Here is a 22316-nt window from a genome sequence, read left to right on the forward strand (position 1 = left end):
GTTACCTAAGCAAAGGTAGGGCACATTGAAAGGATGGTACGGTATCAGCCTTTCCTTCATGGTTATAGCATGAATGGCCAGATTATCTCGTCTTAGAACTTTTGCTACAGATCACCCAGAAATTTAAACCTAAGTTTCTTCATGTGTACAATGTAGTTTGATGATGATTTGTGGACTGTACCCACACTCAGAAGTCTGATTCTTTCATTTGATTCTCCACAGGCCAGCAGATTATCTTGTCTCTTGTTTTACTTTCTTCCTTCTGCTTCCTGCCTTCCAGCTTTTCACTGCTTGTTGACACTTTCATCAGAGGCAACTTAGGAATCTAAAAAGGGATGAAACCTGTGCTGTCAGAGAGTTCAGGAAACAAACTGTTGTCACAGAAAACAAGAGGCTTTCTGTAGTCATTGGAAATGATACAGAACAGTCAGTTAACTTAGTACTGAAAAATATCCATTGAATTGCCAACAAGGAGACCTTTCAAGACCTTTCTGAAAGTGCCATCTTAGTTGAGTGACCAGCAGAAGTTGGACTGTGGCAGATCAGGAATGAATGGGAGCTGAAGAGAGGTGAAGTGAGTGTGAACAACTCTTTAGGAGAGTGAAAGAGAGCATGAGAGGGGGAAAAAAAATTTTTTTTTTTTTGGTATAAGAAAGACTTGACAAAAGATACAAAGTTTTAGTTATGAAAGATGAATAAGTTGTGAAATCTAATGTACAGCATGGTAACTGTAGTTAACAATACTGTATTGTATAGTTGAAATTTACTAAGGGGATAGATCTTAAGCATTCTCACCACAGAAAGAGTTGGGAGGGGGAAAGAAGAGAAAGGAAGGGAGGGAAGGAGGGAATGGTAACTGTGAGGAGATGGGTGTGTTAATTAGCTTGATTTGGGGGATCATTTCACAGTGTATACATGTATTGAAACAGCAAGTTTTATATGATTTTTATTTATCAATTATCCCTTAATAAAGTTAAAAAATAAAAGAATAATTGGGACCACCCTTGAAAGGGGTATCACCTTTCTGTGTGGCATATGGATACATGAGGAAGGTATAGTTTCTGTTAGGACAGAAGAATGGAAGTGGAGAAATTGAGCTTGTTAGGTAACTAGCCATATCCATGTCATTGTGTTAATCATGATTACCAGGTTCAAGCCAAATATTTTGTTGCTGAATTCCCAGCACCTAGAACAGTGCGTGGAGGGTCATGCTTTGCATGACATACTGGAAAGGCAATGTCTACTTAAATGAATGAATGGTATTGAATGTTCTCAGTCAGAAAGTATGCAGCATTTATTTAGAGTTAGTATACAGAGTTTATGAGAAAAAAGTAGAAAGATAATTAGTTGAAAAACAGCAGAAAACTATATATCCCAGATTTTAGAAACACTTCTGATTCCATGTAATTTATTCTTTTAAGTAAAGGCTATTTTTTCAAAAAAAACCCTCAGAAAAAGAAAGAATAGAAAAGAAAAGAAAGACAAGACTCAAAGGAGATAGTGAAGGGACAGGAAAGGAAGGAGAAGAGTGAGAGATTGAGTACTGCTGACTGAAGTGGTGATCATTGTAGAGCTGAATCCCGAGGAAGCAGATTAAGATACAATCTAGAGCACAGATTAAAGGATAAGATAAAAAGAATACTTCCAGTGTAACATATGGAGATAAGGTAGGTGTGAATTCAGTTAAATTTGTTAGTGGAGAATAGGAAGTTGACAGCTTCAAAACTTAAAATCAGAAGTAAGTTGGATGATTACAAGGAATCTTCATGGGTAGTTGAGGACATGGAATAACTCAGACTAGACTAAAAGGAGATGGATGCAGATGCAGGAAATTTTATTGCTTTTGACACGGAAAGATTAGGGAGTTCTAGTCTGACTTAATGAGACAAGATTATTGGCTGATAATGAAAAGAATGGATGGAAGATTAGGAAATTTCAGGAGAGAAAAGCAAGCATGAATTACACATCTCAGTGGCACTGAGGATTGCAAGTTTAGTATAGCAAAACAGTAGGTGTCCTGAGCAATGTTGAGTGCCTATTCGAAGTTGGAGGTTATGAATCTAAATTGAAAACAGCATGCCTAATTATGTATTTTCTCCACCAAGTTCAGCTGCTTAGGTTTATGCACAGAAAAGGCTGATAAAATAGGTTCATACAGGTTTGAGGTTTTAATAGACATGGGCAAAGAGGGAGGGATGAGGGAGGGACAGATCTTGACACAATAATTATGAGAAAGATGAACTCTGACATGAAGTCATATGAAGACATGAAGAGATATGAAGAGAGGAAAGGGTGCTGATGAAAGAAGAGAGAATGGTGAGGTCCCAGAATGGAGGTCTCAGTGAGGTTAGAAAACTACTGATATGGCTGTATCAGGTATAAGAAAAGCTTGAAGGATAAGAGCTCATGTTTGAAGAATGGAATGTTTGATCGGTGTTAGTTCTCTTTGTGATGATGGCAAGATTCAGGATATAATAATGCAAATGATGGATTAAATGGAGTAAAAAAAGGTCATTACTGAGGAGATCAGCCTGAGAGTTGAGGTTCTCATGGGGTCATCCATGTGGATGTCAGAAGACTGGAAGAGCAGTGAAAATGAATGAATGAGGATCAGAGACCAGGTGATGGATAGATGGCAGTAAAGAGGAAGGGGAGGGTGGTACTGCTGGGTGGTATTCTGAGCCTCAGAAAAGCATAGAGTTTGTCAGAGTGAGAAGAAACAATAGTCTGGAAATGGCAGCAAAGAGCACAGAAAATACTGAAACTATCCTCGATGTAAATGGAATACTATGTGATAATAAGCTGCGAGGGAAATAGAAGAAAAGCAGTGTCCTGAAGGATCAACCAAAAAGGCAAGGAGGTAAGGGAATTCCCATTCAGAGAAGATATGTGGATATGTGGATGTTTTCTGACCAAAGAGAAGCAGCTGCAAGGCAGTGTTGAGGAGAGGAAAGATGAGGGATTGGGTCAGATCAAGGGATAAACAGCATTATAGAGATGAGAATTCAGGTGGTAAAGGATGACAAGAAAGGCTAGATTGATTGGCACGTGAGATAGAATTGGTCCCAGTAGTCTTGAAGGAAAACAGGCAGTTCTAATTCTGTGGTCCTTTGGGGCATCTGAAATGATCACTCCTTTAGTCTGCTCGTTGTGAAACAGAAGTGTAATATTTAAAGTTACTTATCTGATAAAATTATGTTTTGGGGGCCCTCTAATAGACGTGTACAGGACTAGTCGTAATTTTCACTCTTTTACTTAAGTCACACTAAGACAAATAGCAAAGCCAGTTCATTGAAAGATGAGGTATTTGACAGGCCATTATTCCACTAGGGAGATCCACAGAATAACATATCTTTAGCAGTGAGGTACAATGAAAAAAGTACTGATCTAGGAGGCCGAAGTGAAAAAATGAGTTCTAGTCCTATTCATGCCACTTTCTAATTGTGTAATTTTGTTATTAAACTTTCAGTTTTTGCTTTCTTCCTTTACAAAATGAAGCTGGCGATATCTGCTCTGCCTTCTTCGCAGGGTCCTATGATGATTAAATGAGATAGCATATATATTGAAGTGCTTTGTGAGCTGTTATGTGCAATATAGTTTGTTGTTGTTAGGGAAGGGATTATCCTGAATCTCCAGAATATCTTTAGTGCATTGGAAAGTCACCACTGTTGATTTTGGATAATGGTTAGGGAAATACTTTTCCTTAGAAAGAAGATAGTCTGTCAGCACCAGAACTGTGGCCTACTCTAGTGGGCTAATTTCTTCTTACCTTGTGCTTTCAAGGATCTGGGGTAACCTACATTAGTAGCAAGGTGAGATTTCTTATTTATACAGGTGACAATAAGGCTAACTAATTTGGGGATCAGGAGCACAAGCCCTTTGGTTTGTAAGTAAAAACTTGAATGAGCTATATACTAGATGTTAGAGAAAACATTTCCCAAACCCATAATATAAGGGCCAAGGAAGTATGTCCCTTACTTCAGAGAATTTGAGGTCTACCTTGGGAAGCTCTTTTTTCCAATGTGGGGTATAATAGTAGGAAGTGTGGGCCTAAGAGCTGCTGGGCCACATGGGTTATAAATATTTGTTACTAAAACAGAGGCTCTTAACCCTTTTTGTGCCATCGACTCTTCAACAGTTTGGTGAAGCCTCTGGACCCCTTCTCAGAATAATGTTTTAAATGTGTAAAATGAAATATACAGGATGACAGAATCAAATTATGAGTGACAGAATATTTTTTAAAAACAAATCTGTGATATTATAATGTATGTGCTTCTATATCTATATTAATGATTTTAAATAAGATCTGGTGACATCTAATAGTACCATAATTTTGAAGTCATGAAGTAATGTATTTATCAGGTTATCTGTACTAGAATATGAAAATATCTGTGATTTGTGTTGTTGAAAAATGTCACAAATGTAGCTAATGTTACTGTGGTTTGTTGCTTATATTTGGAATTAAAGCACATATTGTATTTCAAATAGAGGTTAATGAAAGTAAAGATTAATTTTGTTCCTGTCCAAGTTCATGGACCCCTAAATTCTATTTAAAAACAACAAAAAACCCTTGAAAGGTCTGTGGCCTCATATTAAGAACCCCTGCACCAGAAGGAAGATAGGTGATTGGACATGCTGATTTTCTTGTCTGCTTATTCTATCAGTTACAGAGATTGATATGATAAAGTTTTCCACTTTGATTATGGATTTGTCTTTTCCTCTTTAGTTTTGTTGGATTTTTCTTTACAGATTTTGAGGCTGTATTACTAGGTACATACAGATTTAGAATTGTTATAGCTGCTGGGAGTAGACCCTTTTATCATTATGAGATGTTCCTCTAGAAATATTTCTTGCCTGAAAATCTACTTTTTCTGATATTAGTTTAACTATGCCAGCTTACTTTTGGTTAGAGTTTAGCATAATAGGTATTTTTCAATCTTCTTATTTTTAACCTGTTTATATCTTTATCTTTATGTTGTGTCTTTTAAATAGCATATAGTCAGTCTTTAAAATCCAGTCTTTGTATGTTAATTGACATATTTAGTCTGTTTGCTTTTAATGTAATTACTAAAAACTTTGGATTTAAGTCTACCATTTTTCTCTTTGTTGTCTATTTGTCTTTCCCATTTTGTGTTCCTTTTTTTCTGTTTTGTTAGCCTCTTTTTGACCAAGTATTTTTAAATCAATTTTTCCTCCTCTATTATTGTGATAGTTATACCTTCTTCCACTTCTCTGTTGGATATCTAAGAGATTACAGTAAGCATCCTTGATTTCTTAAAGTCTAATATAATTTACTATTTTCACTACTTCCTGGATAATGCACTACTTAGGATACTTTTAACTCCATTCACTGCCCATGTCTCTCTCACTCCCACCTTTGTGTTATTCATGTCATATTTTCAACTGTATAAGACATTTTTATTATTATTGTTTTATGCTGTCAGTATTTAGATACACTCACATTTATCAGATTTCCCTTGATCAAATCATGAATCAAAAAAAAAGGTGGGCTGGGAGAGCTCATCAATGAATTTGGTAAAGTTGCAGGATACAAAACTAAAATACAGAAATCAGTTTGTACTTCTATACACTAACAATGAAATATCAGAAAGAGAAATTAAGGAAACAATTCCATTTTACCATTACATCAAAAAGAATGAAATACCTAGGAATAAACCTACCTAAGGAGGCAAAAAACTTATACCCCCCAAACCATCAGACATTAATGAAAGAAATTGAGGATGACACAAACAGATGCAAAGATATACCGTGCTCTTGGATTGGAAGAATCTGTATTGTTAAAATGGCCATACTGCCCAAGACAATCTACAGATTTAGTGCAATCCCTATCAAACTACCAATGGCATTTTTCACAAAACTGAAACAAATTTTTTTTTTAATTTGTATGGAAACACAGAAGACCCTGAATAGCCAAAATAATCTTGAAAAAGATGAATAGAGCTGGGGGAATTACACTCCCTGACTTCATGCTATACTACAAAGCTATAGTAATCAAAACAGCATAGTAATGGCACAAAAACAGACACATAGAACAGGATAGAAAGGCCAGAAAGAAACCTATACACTTATGATCAGTTAATGTACAACAAAGGAGGTAAGAATATATAATGGAGGAAAGATAGTCTCTTCAATAAGTGGTGCTGGGAAAACTGGACAGCTACATGTAGAAGAATGAAATTAGAACAATCTCTAATACCATATACAAAAATTAACTCAAAATGGATTAAAGACCTAAATATAAGACCAGATACTCTAAAACTCCTAAAGGAAAACATAGGCAGAACACTATTTGACATAAATCGCAGCAGTATTTTTTTCAATCTGTTTTTAGAGTAATGGAAATAAAAACAAAAATAAGCAAATGGGAGCTGATTATACTTAAAAGCTTTTGCACAGCAAAGGAAACCATAAATAAAACAAAACAACAACCTATGGAATGGGAGAAAATGTTTGCAAACAATGAGACCAACAAGGGATTAATTTCCAAAATATACAAACAGCTCATACAGCTTAATATCAGAAAAACAAATAACCCCATCAAAAATAGAAGACCTAAATAGACATTTCTTCAAAGGAGACATACAGATACCCAATAAGCACATGAAAAGATGCTCAACACCACTAATTATTAGAGAAATGCAAATCAAAACTACAGTGAGATATCACCTCACACTGGTGAGAATTGCTGTCATTAAAAAGTCTACAAATAAATGCTGGGGAGGGTATGGAGAAAAGGGAACCTTCCTACATTGTTGGTGGGTATGTAGTTTGGTGCAGCCACTATTGAGGACAGGATAGAGTTTCCTTAAAAAGCTAAAAATACAGTTACCATGTGATCCAGCAGTCCCATTCCTGGGTATATATTGGGATAAAACTATAACTCAAAAAGATATATGGACCCCAATGTTCATGGCAGCACTACTTAACAATAGCCAAGACATGGGAGCAACCCAAATGTCTATCAACAAATGATTGCATAAAGATGACGTAGTCAGTTTATACAGTGAAATATTACTCAACCATAAAAAATGAAATAATGCCATTTGCAACAATATGGATGGATGGATTATCATATTGAGTGAAATAAGTCAGACAAAGACAGATATCACTTATATGTGGAATCTGAAAAGAAAATGATACAAATGAACTTATTTATAAATCAGAAATAGGCTTACAGACATAGAAAACAAACTATGGTTACCAAGGGGAAAAGGGTTAGGGGAGAGGAATAAATTAGGAGTTTGGGATTAACCTATACGCACTACTATATATAAAATAGATAAACAAGGACCTACTGTTTAGCACAAGGAACTAAATTCAATATCTTGTAATAATCTACAATGGAAAAGAATCTGAAAAATAATATATATGTATATTTATAATTGAATCACTGCTGTATACCTGAAATTAACACAACAATGTAAATCAACTATACTTCAATAAACAAATAAACCTAAAAATAGAAAGAGAAAAAGCTGTTCTTAAGGGCAATATTTATACTGTTGGGAACATTTTTTAATATGAGCTCTGTTTTAAGTAAAACTATTACATCACTGTTAAATTTCTTTACTTTGGTGCTGGCCTTGACGCTGTAGTTACGCAGAATAATGATGGAGTTCTGGGGGTGATAAAAGCACCAGCGCCTGCAACTTAGTCAGATTTTTATAGGTCTGAAAGTGTTCAAAATATAAAATTGGAGAAAAATTTAGAATTCTAAAATGTTGCTAAGTGTATTTATGAACATAAAGTAGTAGATTAAGCATATTTTTAAGTTATGAAGGTACTAAGTAGCACAGCCAAACACTGGGAAATGGAGAGGAGATCCGGGCGGCAGGATAGTACAAATGAGCAGATTCCTTATCTTCCATATCAGGAGTTAATAGCTATTTTCTAATTCATAAATCAAGGTATACTAATCATAGGTAGGATTTATTGAAAATTTTCTCTGTGACTGACACTCTTCTGAATGTTTTGCTTAATAATTTGTTTAATCCTTACATTAACCCTGTGATGTAAGTTCTTTATTCACATTTCACATAGAAGTAAATTAAGTTGCCAATGGTCACACAGCTGGCAAGCAGAAATCCAACCCAGATAGTCAGGATTTGACCTTAAATGGTTATATTAGGAGAAAAAAAGATGAAAATTATAAGCTTAAGTGTTCAATTTAAGAAGCTAAAAAAAAAAAGACTAGCATAATAAAGGACAAAAAAGTAGAAAGAAATTAATGAAACAGAAGACAAAAATTTAACACCAAGAGTCAGGAAAGCCAAAAATTGACTCTTAAAGATTAATAAAATTAACAAACCTTTGGCAAGACTGATTCAAAAAAAGAAAGCAGAAATAAAGAAAGGGGTGAAAAGGAGATACAACTAAATATATTGCAAACAATAAAAGAGAAGGGGATATTATGACTAGCGCTATCGTCATGAAGTATTTTAATTCTGTAGTTTAAAATCTTCTTTAAAAGAGAATGCAGACCCAGAGTTTTTGCTGAAGAAACAAATCACGCCAGTCTTCTACAGCTATTTCAAAATACAGAAGAGGGAATATTTCCAACTCATCATATGAAGTTGTCATAAACATCAAAAAAAATTTTGTTGGTGTTTTTTGTTTTGGGGGGAGGGTAACTAGGCTTACTTATTATTATTTTCTTTTTATGTAACAGAGGTCCTGGGAATAGAACCCATCACCCCATGCATGCTAAACATGCACCCTGCCACTGAGCTATACCCACCCGCAACATCAAAATTTGATAATAGTAGAAGAAAGGATAATTGTAGGCCAATTTAACATTGAGGCAAAAATTCTAAACAATATTAAATAGTTGAATGTGGAAATTTATTAGAAGGATACTGCATTATGACCAAGTTGGATTTATCTTAGCCATGCAAAGATGATTTGACATATAAAAATGTTTACTATAATTTGTCATATAAACATTAAAGGAGAAAATTGTATGCTTGTCTCACTAAATGCAGAAAAGATATCTGATAAAATTTAACACCTATTTATGATTAAAAAAATGAAAAAGTTATTGGCATATTAGGAATAGAATTTCCTAAACCTGAAAAGATGATCTTTTATTGTATTGAAACTGAAAACAGTTATGTTCATAAATGCAGACTGTTGTTCTCAGTTAACTGATAATCCTGAGAGTGTGACTTAACCCAGAGGAATGAGTCTAATGATAAGAATTTCTAGAATCATTGTAGTCATGCAGAGGAAATATTTCTTGGAAACCCCTTTGGTGCTCTTCAGATCTTATTAATATGCATAGGCTATTATTTATGTATTTTCATCCAGCAAATACTAATTAAATAACTTCATTGCACCAGGGTCTCTCTTGGTGAAAGACAGTCCTATTGTCAAGAAGCTCACTCCAGTAGAGAGATAGTCATACAGTCAGAAGTCACATATTCTGACTGTGGTAGAGGAATGCACAGAAATGCCTTGGGGAGCACAAGGAAACTCATTAATTCAGACACTGGAGGACTGGGCTAATGAAGGAAGACGGAGCAGAGCAGTATTTTATAGGACAAGTTAGAGGGCTAACCTTGCAGCCAATTAAAATCAGACATTAATTTGCCTCCTCTTTACTCTCCTTTTAAACTTATAATTCTCCTTTTTAATGACTATAGCCAATAATAATAGCTAATGTTTATTGAGGATTTATTGTCTGTCCTGCACTGTTGTAAGCACTTTATGTGTATCTACCCATTCAGTCCTCACAACAATATTGTAGGCATGTGCTATAATTAACCCCATGTTACGTATGAGGAAATTGCAAAGTAGCTTCCTTAAGATTGCTCAGCTTATCACTGACAGAGCCTGATTCAGATCTTGGCAGTCTTATTCCAGGCCTGTACTCCTGGAGTCCTTATCACTAAACCACACTGCTTCTCCATAGATTGTAACCTCCGTATTCTGCTTTTCAATAGAATTTAGAGAAAGGTGCAACAAAGAGAGCTATAGAAGCTGAGGTCTGTGGAAGCTTTGCTGTGAATGCAGTATTTGTATTATTGTCTAAAGCTGCCAGTCTTGATCTCGGACATTTTGGACCTAGTCTCTGATTACCACATTTACTCAGAACAGATCTACCATTTCAATCAAGTTAAATAAATATAAAATATTTTATTTCTGAAAATAAAAGGAGTTTGGGTTGTGCTTGTTTGTATTTGATTTGGAGTTTTTTGTTTTTGTGTAGGGGTAGATGCCCCAAAACATCTTTTACGAAAACATTGTATCCAAATCTTGTCTTAGCTCTCACCTTTGCTGTGAAGCCTCTTTTGGTTAGTTTATGGTTTGTGGGGATTTTTGTTTGTTTTTAGGTTTTTTTATCTTCCTTATTCCAACCTTTTTCTACTCTCTTGTTCAGGATTCTATAGATTCCAAGTAAAAGAAACTCACTTCAGAATAGTTAAGCTAAAAAGAGTGGTTATTGGAAGAGTACTAGGACCACTGACTGAAGCAATAGAAGGGGCAGTTCCTAGACACAGAAATGAATTTGGAGATTCTGTTTCCCTGTGCTCCTTCTCCTCGCTTTCCTGTGCTGACTTCATTGCTACCCCTAATGGCCTCACCAGGAAGTGGGGCAGCTCCAAGTTTGCCTTATCCCAATTTAATGAGCTTAGAGAAAGAAAAACTTCTTTCTCTGGTCTTTAAAATATCTGAATTGCAGGAGGGGATTCTGGCCCAGCTCAGATATGTGCATGTCCTTTGAGCCAGGGAGATGAGGTGCTGTGATGTTTAGATCAAGTGACCACACTTGGGTGGAAGTGGCAGGAGAAGTGAATTTGACACTCAGAAAAACCACACAGAAGTGTGGGGGTAAATCAGTTTCCTAAAAGGAGGAAAGGTGCTGTTAGAAGAAGAGGGCAAGAAAATGCTGAACAGATTATTACAAGTTTCTGCTAAGACACTTAATTGTATCCCAGATTTTGGCACTTTTCTCTACTTTGAGATTATAAACTCTTTGAAGGCAAAGACTATATATATAGATTTAGGAGTCAGATGGTTTTGGATTGGATCCCCTGTGAATCTTTATAGTACTTTGCACAGAACTAGGTGCTCAATAAACAGTTGTTTATTTTAATTCCTGTTTGGAATACTTTTCGTTATTTTGGCTCATTCTAGATGTCGTTTTAGGTAGACATTATCTTTTCCACTTTTAGTTATTGACTTATTTAATATATTTAATTAGTATTTAAATTAAATTAATATTGAATAGTTATTGAATTATTTAGTAATTGCTTCTGTGTTTAGTTCAAGATCTTATTGAGTAAAAATTATGGGTAACCTGGTTAAACTGCATATGTTAAATATATGATTAAGCAAAATTCCTCTTCAAATGTTATGAGAAGCACATTGTTTCCCCCTTTTTTTAATGGATTGCTTTTTTATTGAAAATGAAGTACCAAGTCAAAGAATTATGAAAGATTTTATGTTCCTTAGAAATGAATTAGTACAAAAATAGATGATTTTAACATGTATTTGTCCTCAGTGGCTACATACCTTAAATACTTGCTATAGTCAAGATTTTTTAAATCATCCAGATGTTTTTTAAAACTTTTCATTTTTTTGCTTTAGTTTCACTTGCTTTAGGATTTTTATCATTTAATGCAAATGTCACATTTTTACATAAGACAAAGATTTTTCAATCAATGGCATATTGACTTCTTTTTATTGTCTCCTTAGGAACTGAGAGAAAGCTACAATACACAGCAGTTAGCCCTTGAGCAGCTTTATAAGATCAAACGTGACAAATTGAAGGAAATTGAAAGAAAAAGATCAGAGCTAATACAGAAAAAGAAACTAGAAGATGAGGCTACAAGGTAATATCACTGATAAATTTATTATGCTAGATTGCTATTAGAATTCTGATTTTTGTGGCCCATATCTTCAGTTTTACTATGAAAATTTAAGAGAAATAAAATGATTATCCTAAGATGTTAATTAGATTATAAATTTTAGAAGTTTTTCTTTTAAGGATTGAGTTTGTAGTAACCAATTTTATGTTCCATTAGTGAAAAATATGGACTTTGGAGTCAGACCTGGATTAGAATTCTTGATTTGCTACTGATTATCCAAGGAGGACCTGGATTTAGTCACTTTACTTTTCTAAACCTCAGTATTTCCATCTGAAAAATGGAAACATTAATGCATACCTCATAAGTGACTGAGAATTATAAATAAAACAATGTAGCTATAGAGCCAAGTTTGTTTTTCAGGTAATAAGCACTCATTATTTCTATTTCCATAGTAAATCTATTATTGTTTCCTGAAAAATCATAAAAACCAAGTACTTAATTTTATGGCGTGGTAAATACTGAATGTAGAACTGCCAGGTTGGTGTAGTTCTCTTTGTATATATCTGAGATATATCAGCTGCCTCCATATATAGTAATAAGTAAGACAGCTGTGGTATCTGAATCATAGAACCATCCATTTAGAGACTTTGCATGATTCTTTTTTCTATCAGTAAGATACTATTTCTAATATGTTCCTCTGTTTCTCCCAAGTTCTCTAGTGTCAGAAATTATTATAATTAGTTAACAAATATCAGTGAACTGACATTTCTTTGCCTTGGAGAAGAGTAGATGAGTAATGTCCATGAAAAACCTAATAGTTACTGTGGAAGCAAGAAAGACACATTACCATATAGCAGTTCCCTTCTCTTAATGGCTTCAAGTAGCCACTTGTAACATGTTTTTATTGAGTGGTCGTGGTTGGCTGTGATGCAGGTAGACTTGGGGTTACCCTTTGCACCTAGATTTCTCATAATTCTATAGGAGATTCAGAGCTAAACAAATAGCTATAATACTCTCTACTCCAAGACTTCTACTTTTGTGACCCCCTAACAAAAGATACTAGAATAATATAGAAGTAGAGACAGTGAAGTTCAAATGAAGAAGGCTTTTATTTGCTGCCTAATTTGTGCCACTTAACATTGCACAAGGGAACTGTGCAGTGGCTCCACAGCTAGTCACTGTGTCAGAATTTTCTGTTGTCACATGCAAGTATCTTGGTATCTCTTTACTGCTCACAATTCCTTTCAGGCCAGCAGACCATATTAGTAGGACACGTTTCATTTCATTTATCAGCCTCACATATGATCCTACTTTAGTAGAGGGAAAGAATCAGAACAGAAGCAGATGTAGGATTGGTCTGGAGCTGGGTCTTAGTACTATATCCCGACTTCTTGGCCATTTGTCCAGCTATGTTGCTTTCTTGGTCCAAGCTATTGGTAATAGTCAGGTTTCCACATTGTAGATGTGGCTCTTTGCCCTTAGTCCAGCTTCTGAGGCATCTTCTGGCTCTGGACCAGTTTCTCATCCACAAGTTTCCACGTGAGAAACTTTACCAAAATTTAATTTTATATAATTTTAACTCTCTAGTCTTTTCTTTATCCCAGTAAATATGTGGTAAGTACTCTGATAGTGGTGTTTATAATGCTATGGGAATTTAAGTAAAGGTAGATTGGGTCATCCTAGGCATGGGAGAGTGTCAGGGAAAGTTACAGAGGTGGGAAAAGGAATGTTGGTTGAAATTAAGTAAGGACTGCAAGAGAAGCATGCCCCTCAAAGGAGAGTCAGTTATCAGATACAGGAGGTGTTAGAGGAAGCACTCTGTGAAGTGATAGAGGGTATGGGAGGGTTTACAAAGGGTTGAGAGAAGCTTGTCGTGGGATAATGAACCAGGAATATGAAGCATTAGATATTATGGAAATGAGGAGGAAGGGTTGATGACTAAGTGGCTCTCTAGTTGTTGGAATTACTCGAGATTTCCAAATTCCTCCAGGAATTATGGGAGTAGAGATATGGAATGAAGCCAAGACTTTCACGTTGGTGGGGCATAAATGCCCCCAAATCTCAGGAATGCATCTGGTCACAATCTCCACTGCCCTGTTAGTGTGTACGGAGGCTTGAAGAAGGTGCTGAATTTAGTGGTGACAGCTCTGCCTCTTGTAAGATCATGAAAAATATATGCACAGAAGAGCTACGGTGAGCATTAGTTCTAATACTAAAACAGCTGAGTCTGATCATAGGTCATTGTGACCAGCTAGAAACTAAGCTGCAGCTACATCAGACGTCAAAGAAACATGTACAGAAGCATGGCCCTGTATAGGAAAAATGCTCTATTATCTAACAGATGACAAAGACTTTTAAGTGATAATATAAGAAATAGCTAATCTGTCCAGAAGCATTTCCTATTTCCACAGCAATGCCTAAATCCTGAAGATAAGGATTAGCTAGAATAGTGGGAGTGAGAGCTGGAAAGCAGTCCTTGTGAAGAATCTGGAGAGAAGAGGAGGACATTTAGGTGTTTTCTGAACAAGTCCATTTTTAGATTTGTTTTCTGAATAGTTCCATTTCAGGTTTTCCCCCTTTTTTCTTGAGACTCAGAGGTTGGCTGAAAGGAAGAAATTTGAGAGTGTGAGAAATCGTTAGTCATACTCCCCAGCTTGATCTGTGTGTCCAATATTTCTTTCTTGACTGATTGATTGATTAATTGATTTTCTCCATCTGCCTTGATCCCCACAGTTTCTCCACACCCCCTACTAATATCTCTTTGCAGTAAAATAACTATATAATTATAGAAGATTAAATGTGTAAGAAATATGTAATTTTTCTTCAACTTGCCAGGAACAAGATCTTCTATTATATTTTTATTTTGTGTGAAAAATAATTTAAGACATTATGCAAAATTATTTTCTTTCATGTAAAGGAAAGCAAAACAAGCAAAAGAAAACTTATGGAAAGAAAGTCTTAAAAAGGAGGAAGAAGAAAAACAAAAGCGACTTCAAGAAGAAAAAGCACAAGAGAAAGTTCAAGAAGAGGAGCGGAAAGCTGAGGAGAAACAATGTAAGGATAAGGGTAAAAATAATTCGTTTGATTTTTCTGAAACAGAGCAACAAAAGCAATAAGAAAAAGATTCTGATGAACAAAAAAAAAAAAAAAAGAAGAAAAAAATTAAAACAGATGCTGATCCTTAGAGTCAGAAAAAAAACATTTTCTAAATTAAACTTGGATAAGAGAAGTTTGTAGGTTTATTAAGACAGACTGAGGGTAGAAATCTTAAAACAACACGGAGCAAAGAAGATAGTTATCACAAACTATGAATAAAACCCTGAACAGAGTTTTCATTATTGAAGTAAATAGTTTAAAATATTTTTATTCCACCAGTGTAACTATTTATTTTAATGAAGCAACAGTAAAATTTTAAGTCTTTGCACACTGAAATTTTCTCAGAAGATATACTTTGGAAACACCACGAAGTCCATTTCCAAAATACTTTAAATATTATTGTATTTCTTTTGAATGCTTATTAATGATACAATGTGCTGAAAATGTTACAAGGTAAAGCATTTATTCTATTAATGAGCAAAGTATCTTTAATCTGTTACATCTAGTGTACTTGTGAACTCTTCTACTGTGTTTTTTAGAATCATACCGATAAATCTGTAGATCTTTCTTCAGTCAACGGTGTTTACTTGCTGATCTTCTCATCTGTGACCTCCCTTTGTGCTCTTCTTTCCTTTGATATTCTGACCTCCACAGATCAAATTAAGCCTCTTGCAGCTTAGCCTCCCTCCACTTTGCACACTTAGTCACCACTCCTGGACCTTCCCTTATCCATGCACATGGCCCACCCTGCAAGTGGTCTCTTTGTTTTACTGCCTCCTGCTTTAGTTAAGATGCACAGCCTTGTTTGTTTTTATATTGATTCTATGCCTATTGAAGATACTTAAGTCCTAACAAGCCCATATCAAATGGATTTTCATTATACTCTTTGCTCAGGTTTTTGAGTTTTTTGTTTTTTTTTTTTGAGCTGTTTATTGAGTCATAGCAAAGATGAGTGTATATAGGAAAGCAGCAAATAATGACAGTTATCTTCTCTTTAGGTGAGCCAACTGGTGCTTTGGTGAATTACAGAGCATTATATCACTTTGAAGCAAGGAGCCACGATGAAATGAGTTTTAATTCTGGGGATATAATACAGGTAGGAAACAGTCTTTTTTTTTTTCTTCTCATGAATAAGCTGAATGCAATGTAACATATTACTTTCTATAATAATAATATTGAATATAATTTTATATGGTGACTTACCATTTTAAAAATATGTCTTAAACATTGCCTCATTTGGCTCTTACGACATACTGCAGGGCTGTGTAGGGCAGTTATTATTACTGCCATATTCTAGGTAAGGAAGACTTACACAAGTTGTAACTGTCAGCAGCATGGTGCAAGTACATGTCCTTTGATTTTCAAATCCAGTGTTCTTTCCACTGTGCCATACTACTATATGTCATAAAACGTGATACTGATTTTGTTATTTTAATAAATTACCAGTAAAATTTGGGGGAGCTGGTTATTTTCTGGCAACCATTAAAAAATTGTAGACTAGATAAACAAAATTATACTGTATAGCACAGGGAAATATATATAAGATCTTATGGTAGCTCACAGAGAAAGGAATGTGACAATGGATATATATATGTTCATGTATAATTGAAAAATTGTGCTCTACACTGGAATTTGACACAACATTGTAAAATGATTATAAATCAATAAAACAAACTTAAAAAAATAAAATAGTTGAAGGAGTTAGGTTCTGTGGCTCTAACTAGATATAGACTCTTGTTCTTTGGAATAAAAGGTTTTTATTATATAATCACAGACCATGTAAAATAGATGAATAAGAGAAGATGCAGGGAATAGCATTTGTTAGAGCTGTTGTGATGTACCGAAGAGAATACAGGCTTTAGAAGCATGCCAGCTTGGATTTTAGTCCCCGCTTCAGTTTCCTTCTTAGTAAATATATTTTATATATTTACCTAGAATACCTAGCCAGTGTCTACTCTCTTATCTCCATACACTGTTCATCAGTTAGGTAGCAAACATTCAGTGATACTTGCAATAGGGTTTACCAGAACTATCTATTCAAATACCCAAAATAATCACCAGCTACACATTCCTTCTGTTGCCATCACCACACTGACAGTGCCATGGTTGCTCCTCACTGAGGGAAGTCTGTTTTACAGGCAGCTTAAGTCCACAGTCTGCTGGCCGTACCGTTCCTCCTCTTCTAGTTGATGATGATCAAAGTCCAAGAATGAGTAAACACAGCCTATCTCTGGGCACGTTTCTTCAAGAGCCTACTTGTATATTTGGTTATATCTTTTATTTATTCTTTCAGCAAATATTTGTTGAGGGCTATGCTAGGCTGGGGATATGTGAACAAAACACAGTCTCTGTTCTTAATGAGTTTATAGTCTGATGAGAAAGACATAGTAAAGAAGTAGAGAAAAGAAGGTAGAGGAAGGAAGGCTCTAGACTGCTACCAGCTTTAGAACAGACCTCTTCCATGGTCAGAGAGCCAGTCTGGAGGCAGTGACAACAGGAACATAAAATTAACTGTAATTTCTTGAGTGCTTGTGTTGTCTACCGAATATGTAAAAGAATGAGTCATGAGTTACTTACCAGATACGTGATCTGGACAGCTTGGTTGATAATAGTGTCGTTCACTAAGAGAGGAAGATTAGAAGGTGGAAATGTAAGTGGAAATTGAAGTGAGTTTCAGTTTAGGCTGAGTTTCATATTTCTAGGCAACAATTGGATATCCAGAGATACCCAGAGAGAGCTCAAGTAGAGATCTCAGGCAGAGATCAGAGGAGGCCAACTTGGATGTCATCAGTGTGCCTGGTGGTAATTGAAGACATGACTGTAGTGGAGATCATCCAAGGGAATAGTGAAGAAGGGGGAACATGATTAAGGATGCAATCCCTGAGAAACATGGACACTGAAGGGGTTGTTAAAGGAAGAGGAGCCCTAAAAGAATGGAGGTAGGGGAAAAAACAGGAGTTTAGTGCCAGGGAAATTTGAGAAGAATGGTCCACATGTAAAATAAGACAGTACTAAAAAAAAAAAAAAAAAATAGATTAGCAACAGCATAGTTATTGTTAACCTTGAGAACAGTATTGAGTGAAGAAAATGGAGGAAGAAGCCAAATTTCAGTGAGTTGAGGAACAAATTGGAAGGGAGGAAGAGGAGCCAATGAATGTATAAAACTCTTTGGAAGAGCTTGGCTTTTAAAGGAGGAAGGGAGTGAAGATGGTAAATAATGAGGAATATAGGTTGAGGGAAGTTGTTCTATTTTTTTGTTTTTATTTTTTGGTTTTTTAACTTGGCAGAAGCTTGAGCAAGTTTAAATAATGATAGAAAAGATCTGCAGCTCAGAGGGGAAAAGTTAATGATACTGGGAAGAGTAAATCACTAGTAGAGGAAGATTGCTTTTTCTAATTAAAGTATGACTTACATTTAGTAAAATGCACAGCCATAAGTCATGAGTATACAGTGCAAATAATATGTTCACATGTATTTCTATGAAACCACCACTCAGATCAACATACAGAACACAGAGCACTGAGGAAGGTACCACATGCCTCCCTGTCACAGACCTCTCTGTTTTGATCAGTGGATGGAGATGAACATTCATGAGAATCTGGAGGGTTTGCACTTAGAGCACAGGGAGAGAGAGTAGTGGAAGAACTTGATACCTCTTCCTTTGTGATTGGAGAGCTGGATGAAAAGATGGGTGGGATCATAATTTGCTGAGGTAGAAGGTGAGGTCAAATATGAGGGCTTCTGTTATTCTTGGTCAGGATAGCGGCAAGTTCTGATCAGCTTATTGGATGAGGGTGGCAGAGGAGATTTGATTGAAAATTAAAAAGATAAGAAATTCCACTGAACCCTGACAGCATTTTTCATGACAGCTTGCTTTTCCTGCCTTATCTATTAATGCTGCTTTTGAAGTAATAGTTTCCCTAGGCCTGTGAAAATTTATGTAAAACTTTCTGGTTTAATCTGTGTAAATTGACAACTGAAAATTCATTAGAACTGTAAGTGATACATATGAAATTGATTGAAATTGACCCCTTACAAAGCAGAGTTGGTTTCACTCTGAAAAATAAGTGAATGGGCCTTTTCTTCTTCGTAAGGTTGAAAATATTAGGAAATAGTATTAAAGAAATTATGATTTTTAAAGTTTGTAGGAAAAGGAAGAAGTGTTTGAATGCTAGTACTCATACCTTTTAAGTGATTCCTTGCCTTTAGACCAAATACTTAAATCAGGTTTAGGTTGCATAATTTCTCGGGTTAATTGTGTTCTTGCCTTCATTTTTAGTGCTCTGGTTGAGTGACTTTAAACAGTCTTAAACTAGATCTACAGGATGATATTTAATCGGTGGTTCCTCGTGTTCTACTTCAGAACACAATTTTATGGTGGTTACATGGCTGTGATGCTGTCTGTGCGGTTTAGCCACCACAGCTCTGATTGAGGGATTTTCTAAATATCTTATTAATAATGTAATAAATAGCCAGACATGTAACATTAAAATGAGAATTATTTACCATGAACACAAATGAAGTTGCCCTGACAAAAACTCCATTTGTTATCAGTTAAGCTTTAAATCTGTTGTTTATCTAATTTAGAATAGTCCGTTCGAGTTAACATTCGTTGAGTTTCTAACCATGTGCCTCCTGGGGATATATAAAAATGAATAAGGAAGTCAAAGTTTAGGAAGAAAAAAGAAGTGTGTTTAACTGTACAGAATATAACATGGTAAGTTTAGATTAATGACTTAGAGAAATAAAGTGCTGTCAGAACCCAAGGATGAAGCAATAACACAACCAAATAGAATTGGGAACGTTTTCCCCGAGAAGAGAATGGAGGAAGGACTCAAAGGATTCTGTTTCATACTTGTTTAGTGCTTTACAGTTTACTAAGCATTTTTTTGAATATTCTTAATTTAATTCTCAAAATAACCTGGAAGAAGGTAGGACAGGTATTTTCCCTCAGATTTTATGGATGAAGAAACTGAGGCCTTAGATGGTATTCATTATCTCACAGCAGATTACCAACCAGGTGGCATGGCTAAAGCTGAAGCGTAATTCTTTACCTCCAAAGTCTGTGCTCTTTCTTGTAACCCACATAAAATCCTGCCAGGAGGAATAGCTTGAACAAAAATGCTGAAACATATGAGCACCTGACCATTTGCCTAGAAAATGGGACAGGTGTTGAGAGATGAAGCTAGAAAAGTAAGCTCAAACTTGACAAAGAAACCATAATTTCAGAGGCCTTGAATTCTACACCAAGAAGTTTGAACTTTGACATGCTTAAAACTACAGTGATGGAATCTGCTAGGATAAATACTGTGATAAGTCTGCAGTGACTCATATAGAATAAAAGACGCTGAGACTGGAAAGGGAGAAGTAAGATTTAATTTGCAGAAGACATGATTGTCTATGTAGAAAATCCCATAGAATCTATTGGAAAAGAAAAAAAGCTTTTAGATCTAATAAGTAAGTTTAGCAAGCTTGTGTGGCAGGATACAAATCATATACAAAAATTAGTGTGTTTCTGTTTACAAGCAAGTAATATTCAGAAATTGAAATAAAAATACCATTTATAATAACATAAAAATACGAAATGCTTAGAGATAAAATGGATAAAAGATGTGCAAGACCTGTTATGAAGTATTGTTGAGAAAAATTGAAGACCTAAATAAATGGAAAGCTATATACCATGTTCATGATTTGGAAGGCTCAGTATTGATGATAAAGCAGTTCTCCTCAAATTCTCCTATTATAGTCAAGGCACTTTCGATCAAACTCCCACCAGGCTTTTTGGTAGAGATTGACAAGCTGATTCATAGCCAAAACAACTTTAGAAAAAGTAGAACAAAGTTGAAGGCCTTATGCTACCTGATTATCAGGTGTATTGTAAAGTTACAGTAATCAGGATGGTGTGGTATTAATATCCAGTTAGGTAAATAGATCAGTGGAACAGAATAGGTAAAGAGATCTACATCTCTATATTTATATAACTGATTTTTACAAAGGCAGTTCAGTTGAGAAGGGATACTCTTTTCAAAAAAGCAAATAATACTGGAACAATTAGCTATCCATATAAACAAAAATGAATTTTGGCTAATTGCTTACAACATATATAAAAATTAGCTCAACATAGATCAAATGTAAATCCTGAAATGTAAAACCTAAAACTGTAGAACTTCTAGAAGAAAACATTGGAGAAAATCCTTATGACTTTGAGTTGCTTAAGGATTTCTTAGATACAACATAATACGAGGTTTCTTTCTGATGGAGACTGTTCTCCATCAAACAGTAGTTGATTGTGGTAATGATTGCACAACTGAATATACTAAAATTCATTGATTTGTATACTTTAAATGGGAGGATTGTATGGTGAATTTTATCTCAATAAAGCTGTTATTGTAACAAGATAAACGTGGATCCACCACATGAGCCAGCCATGCCACTCCTAGATCTTTACTTAAGAGAATTGAAAACATTATGTCCGTACAAAAACAGATGTTCATTGTGACTTTAACTGTAATAGCCAAAAACAGTTCAAATGTCCATCAGTAGGTATAAACAGATAAACAAATGGTGGTACATCCATACAATGTAATACTACTCAGTAATCAGATGGAACTATTCACATTCACTACAACATGGATGGATCTCAAAATAATAATAAACAGTAGGCTGAGTAAAAGGAGTCAGACCAAAAGGAAAAAGGATATGTATTGTGTGATTTTGTTTATAGAAAGTTCTAGAACATGCAGAGTAATCTTTAATGACAAAAAGCAGACCAGTGCTTTCCTGGATAATGAGGCAAGAGTCATGTGGAGAAGTGGAAGGGAGTGCTTTCAGTGGAGCAAGAAGAAATATTCGGGGGTGATGGATGTGTTTATTATCTTGATTGTGGTGATTTTTCACAAGTGTATACATATGTCAAAACTTAACAAATTTAATACCTTAAATGTGAATTTTATATGTTTGTTATACCTCAGAAACTTATTTTTAAAAATCTAAATGGATACAGAGTCATTTGCCATACAAATTCTACATGATTTGAATTCTGCTGTCAAATCTGTTTTAGAAGGGTCATCTGAAGAGTGTAGAAAATGTACTGGAGAACAGAGATGCAGTTGGCATATTAATTTGTTCATGACTTTAGCAAATTAGTATTATGCAGGGCAAGGGTGTCAATGAAAGGGCTCACAAATTGAAGAAATACATGTAAATAAAGAATAATGTAGTACAACAAAGCTAATTATGGTAGTTTAAGATAATTCTGGCCTGGGTTGGGGGCAATTAACAGAATCTTGAAGGATGAGTAAAGATTACAATAATCTGGCTGTGAAACGGAAAAAGCCTGAAGTAGGTTAGGAGTGTAAGGTTGAAAAAGAATTCAGAAAACCTTTTAGT

At 35.2% G+C, this 22316-nt stretch overlaps 1 protein-coding gene across 4 annotated transcripts in view; it reads left to right on the forward strand.

Moving 5' to 3' along the window:
• Positions 1-22316, forward strand: part of ITSN2 (intersectin 2) — a 132343-nt gene that overhangs the window by 65248 nt on the left and 44779 nt on the right. For all 4 annotated transcript variants that reach the window (XM_064494695.1, XM_064494697.1, XM_064494698.1 and 1 more), the window contains 3 exons: positions 11719-11855; positions 14749-14885; positions 15926-16023. In XM_064494695.1, coding sequence (XP_064350765.1) covers positions 11719-11855; positions 14749-14885; positions 15926-16023 — 372 coding nt within the window. The remainder of the gene's footprint in view (positions 1-11718; positions 11856-14748; positions 14886-15925; positions 16024-22316) is intronic.

The sequence above is a fragment of the Camelus dromedarius genome, chromosome 15 (assembly GCF_036321535.1).
Source record: "Camelus dromedarius isolate mCamDro1 chromosome 15, mCamDro1.pat, whole genome shotgun sequence".
Taxonomy (NCBI): Eukaryota; Metazoa; Chordata; class Mammalia; order Artiodactyla; family Camelidae; genus Camelus; species Camelus dromedarius.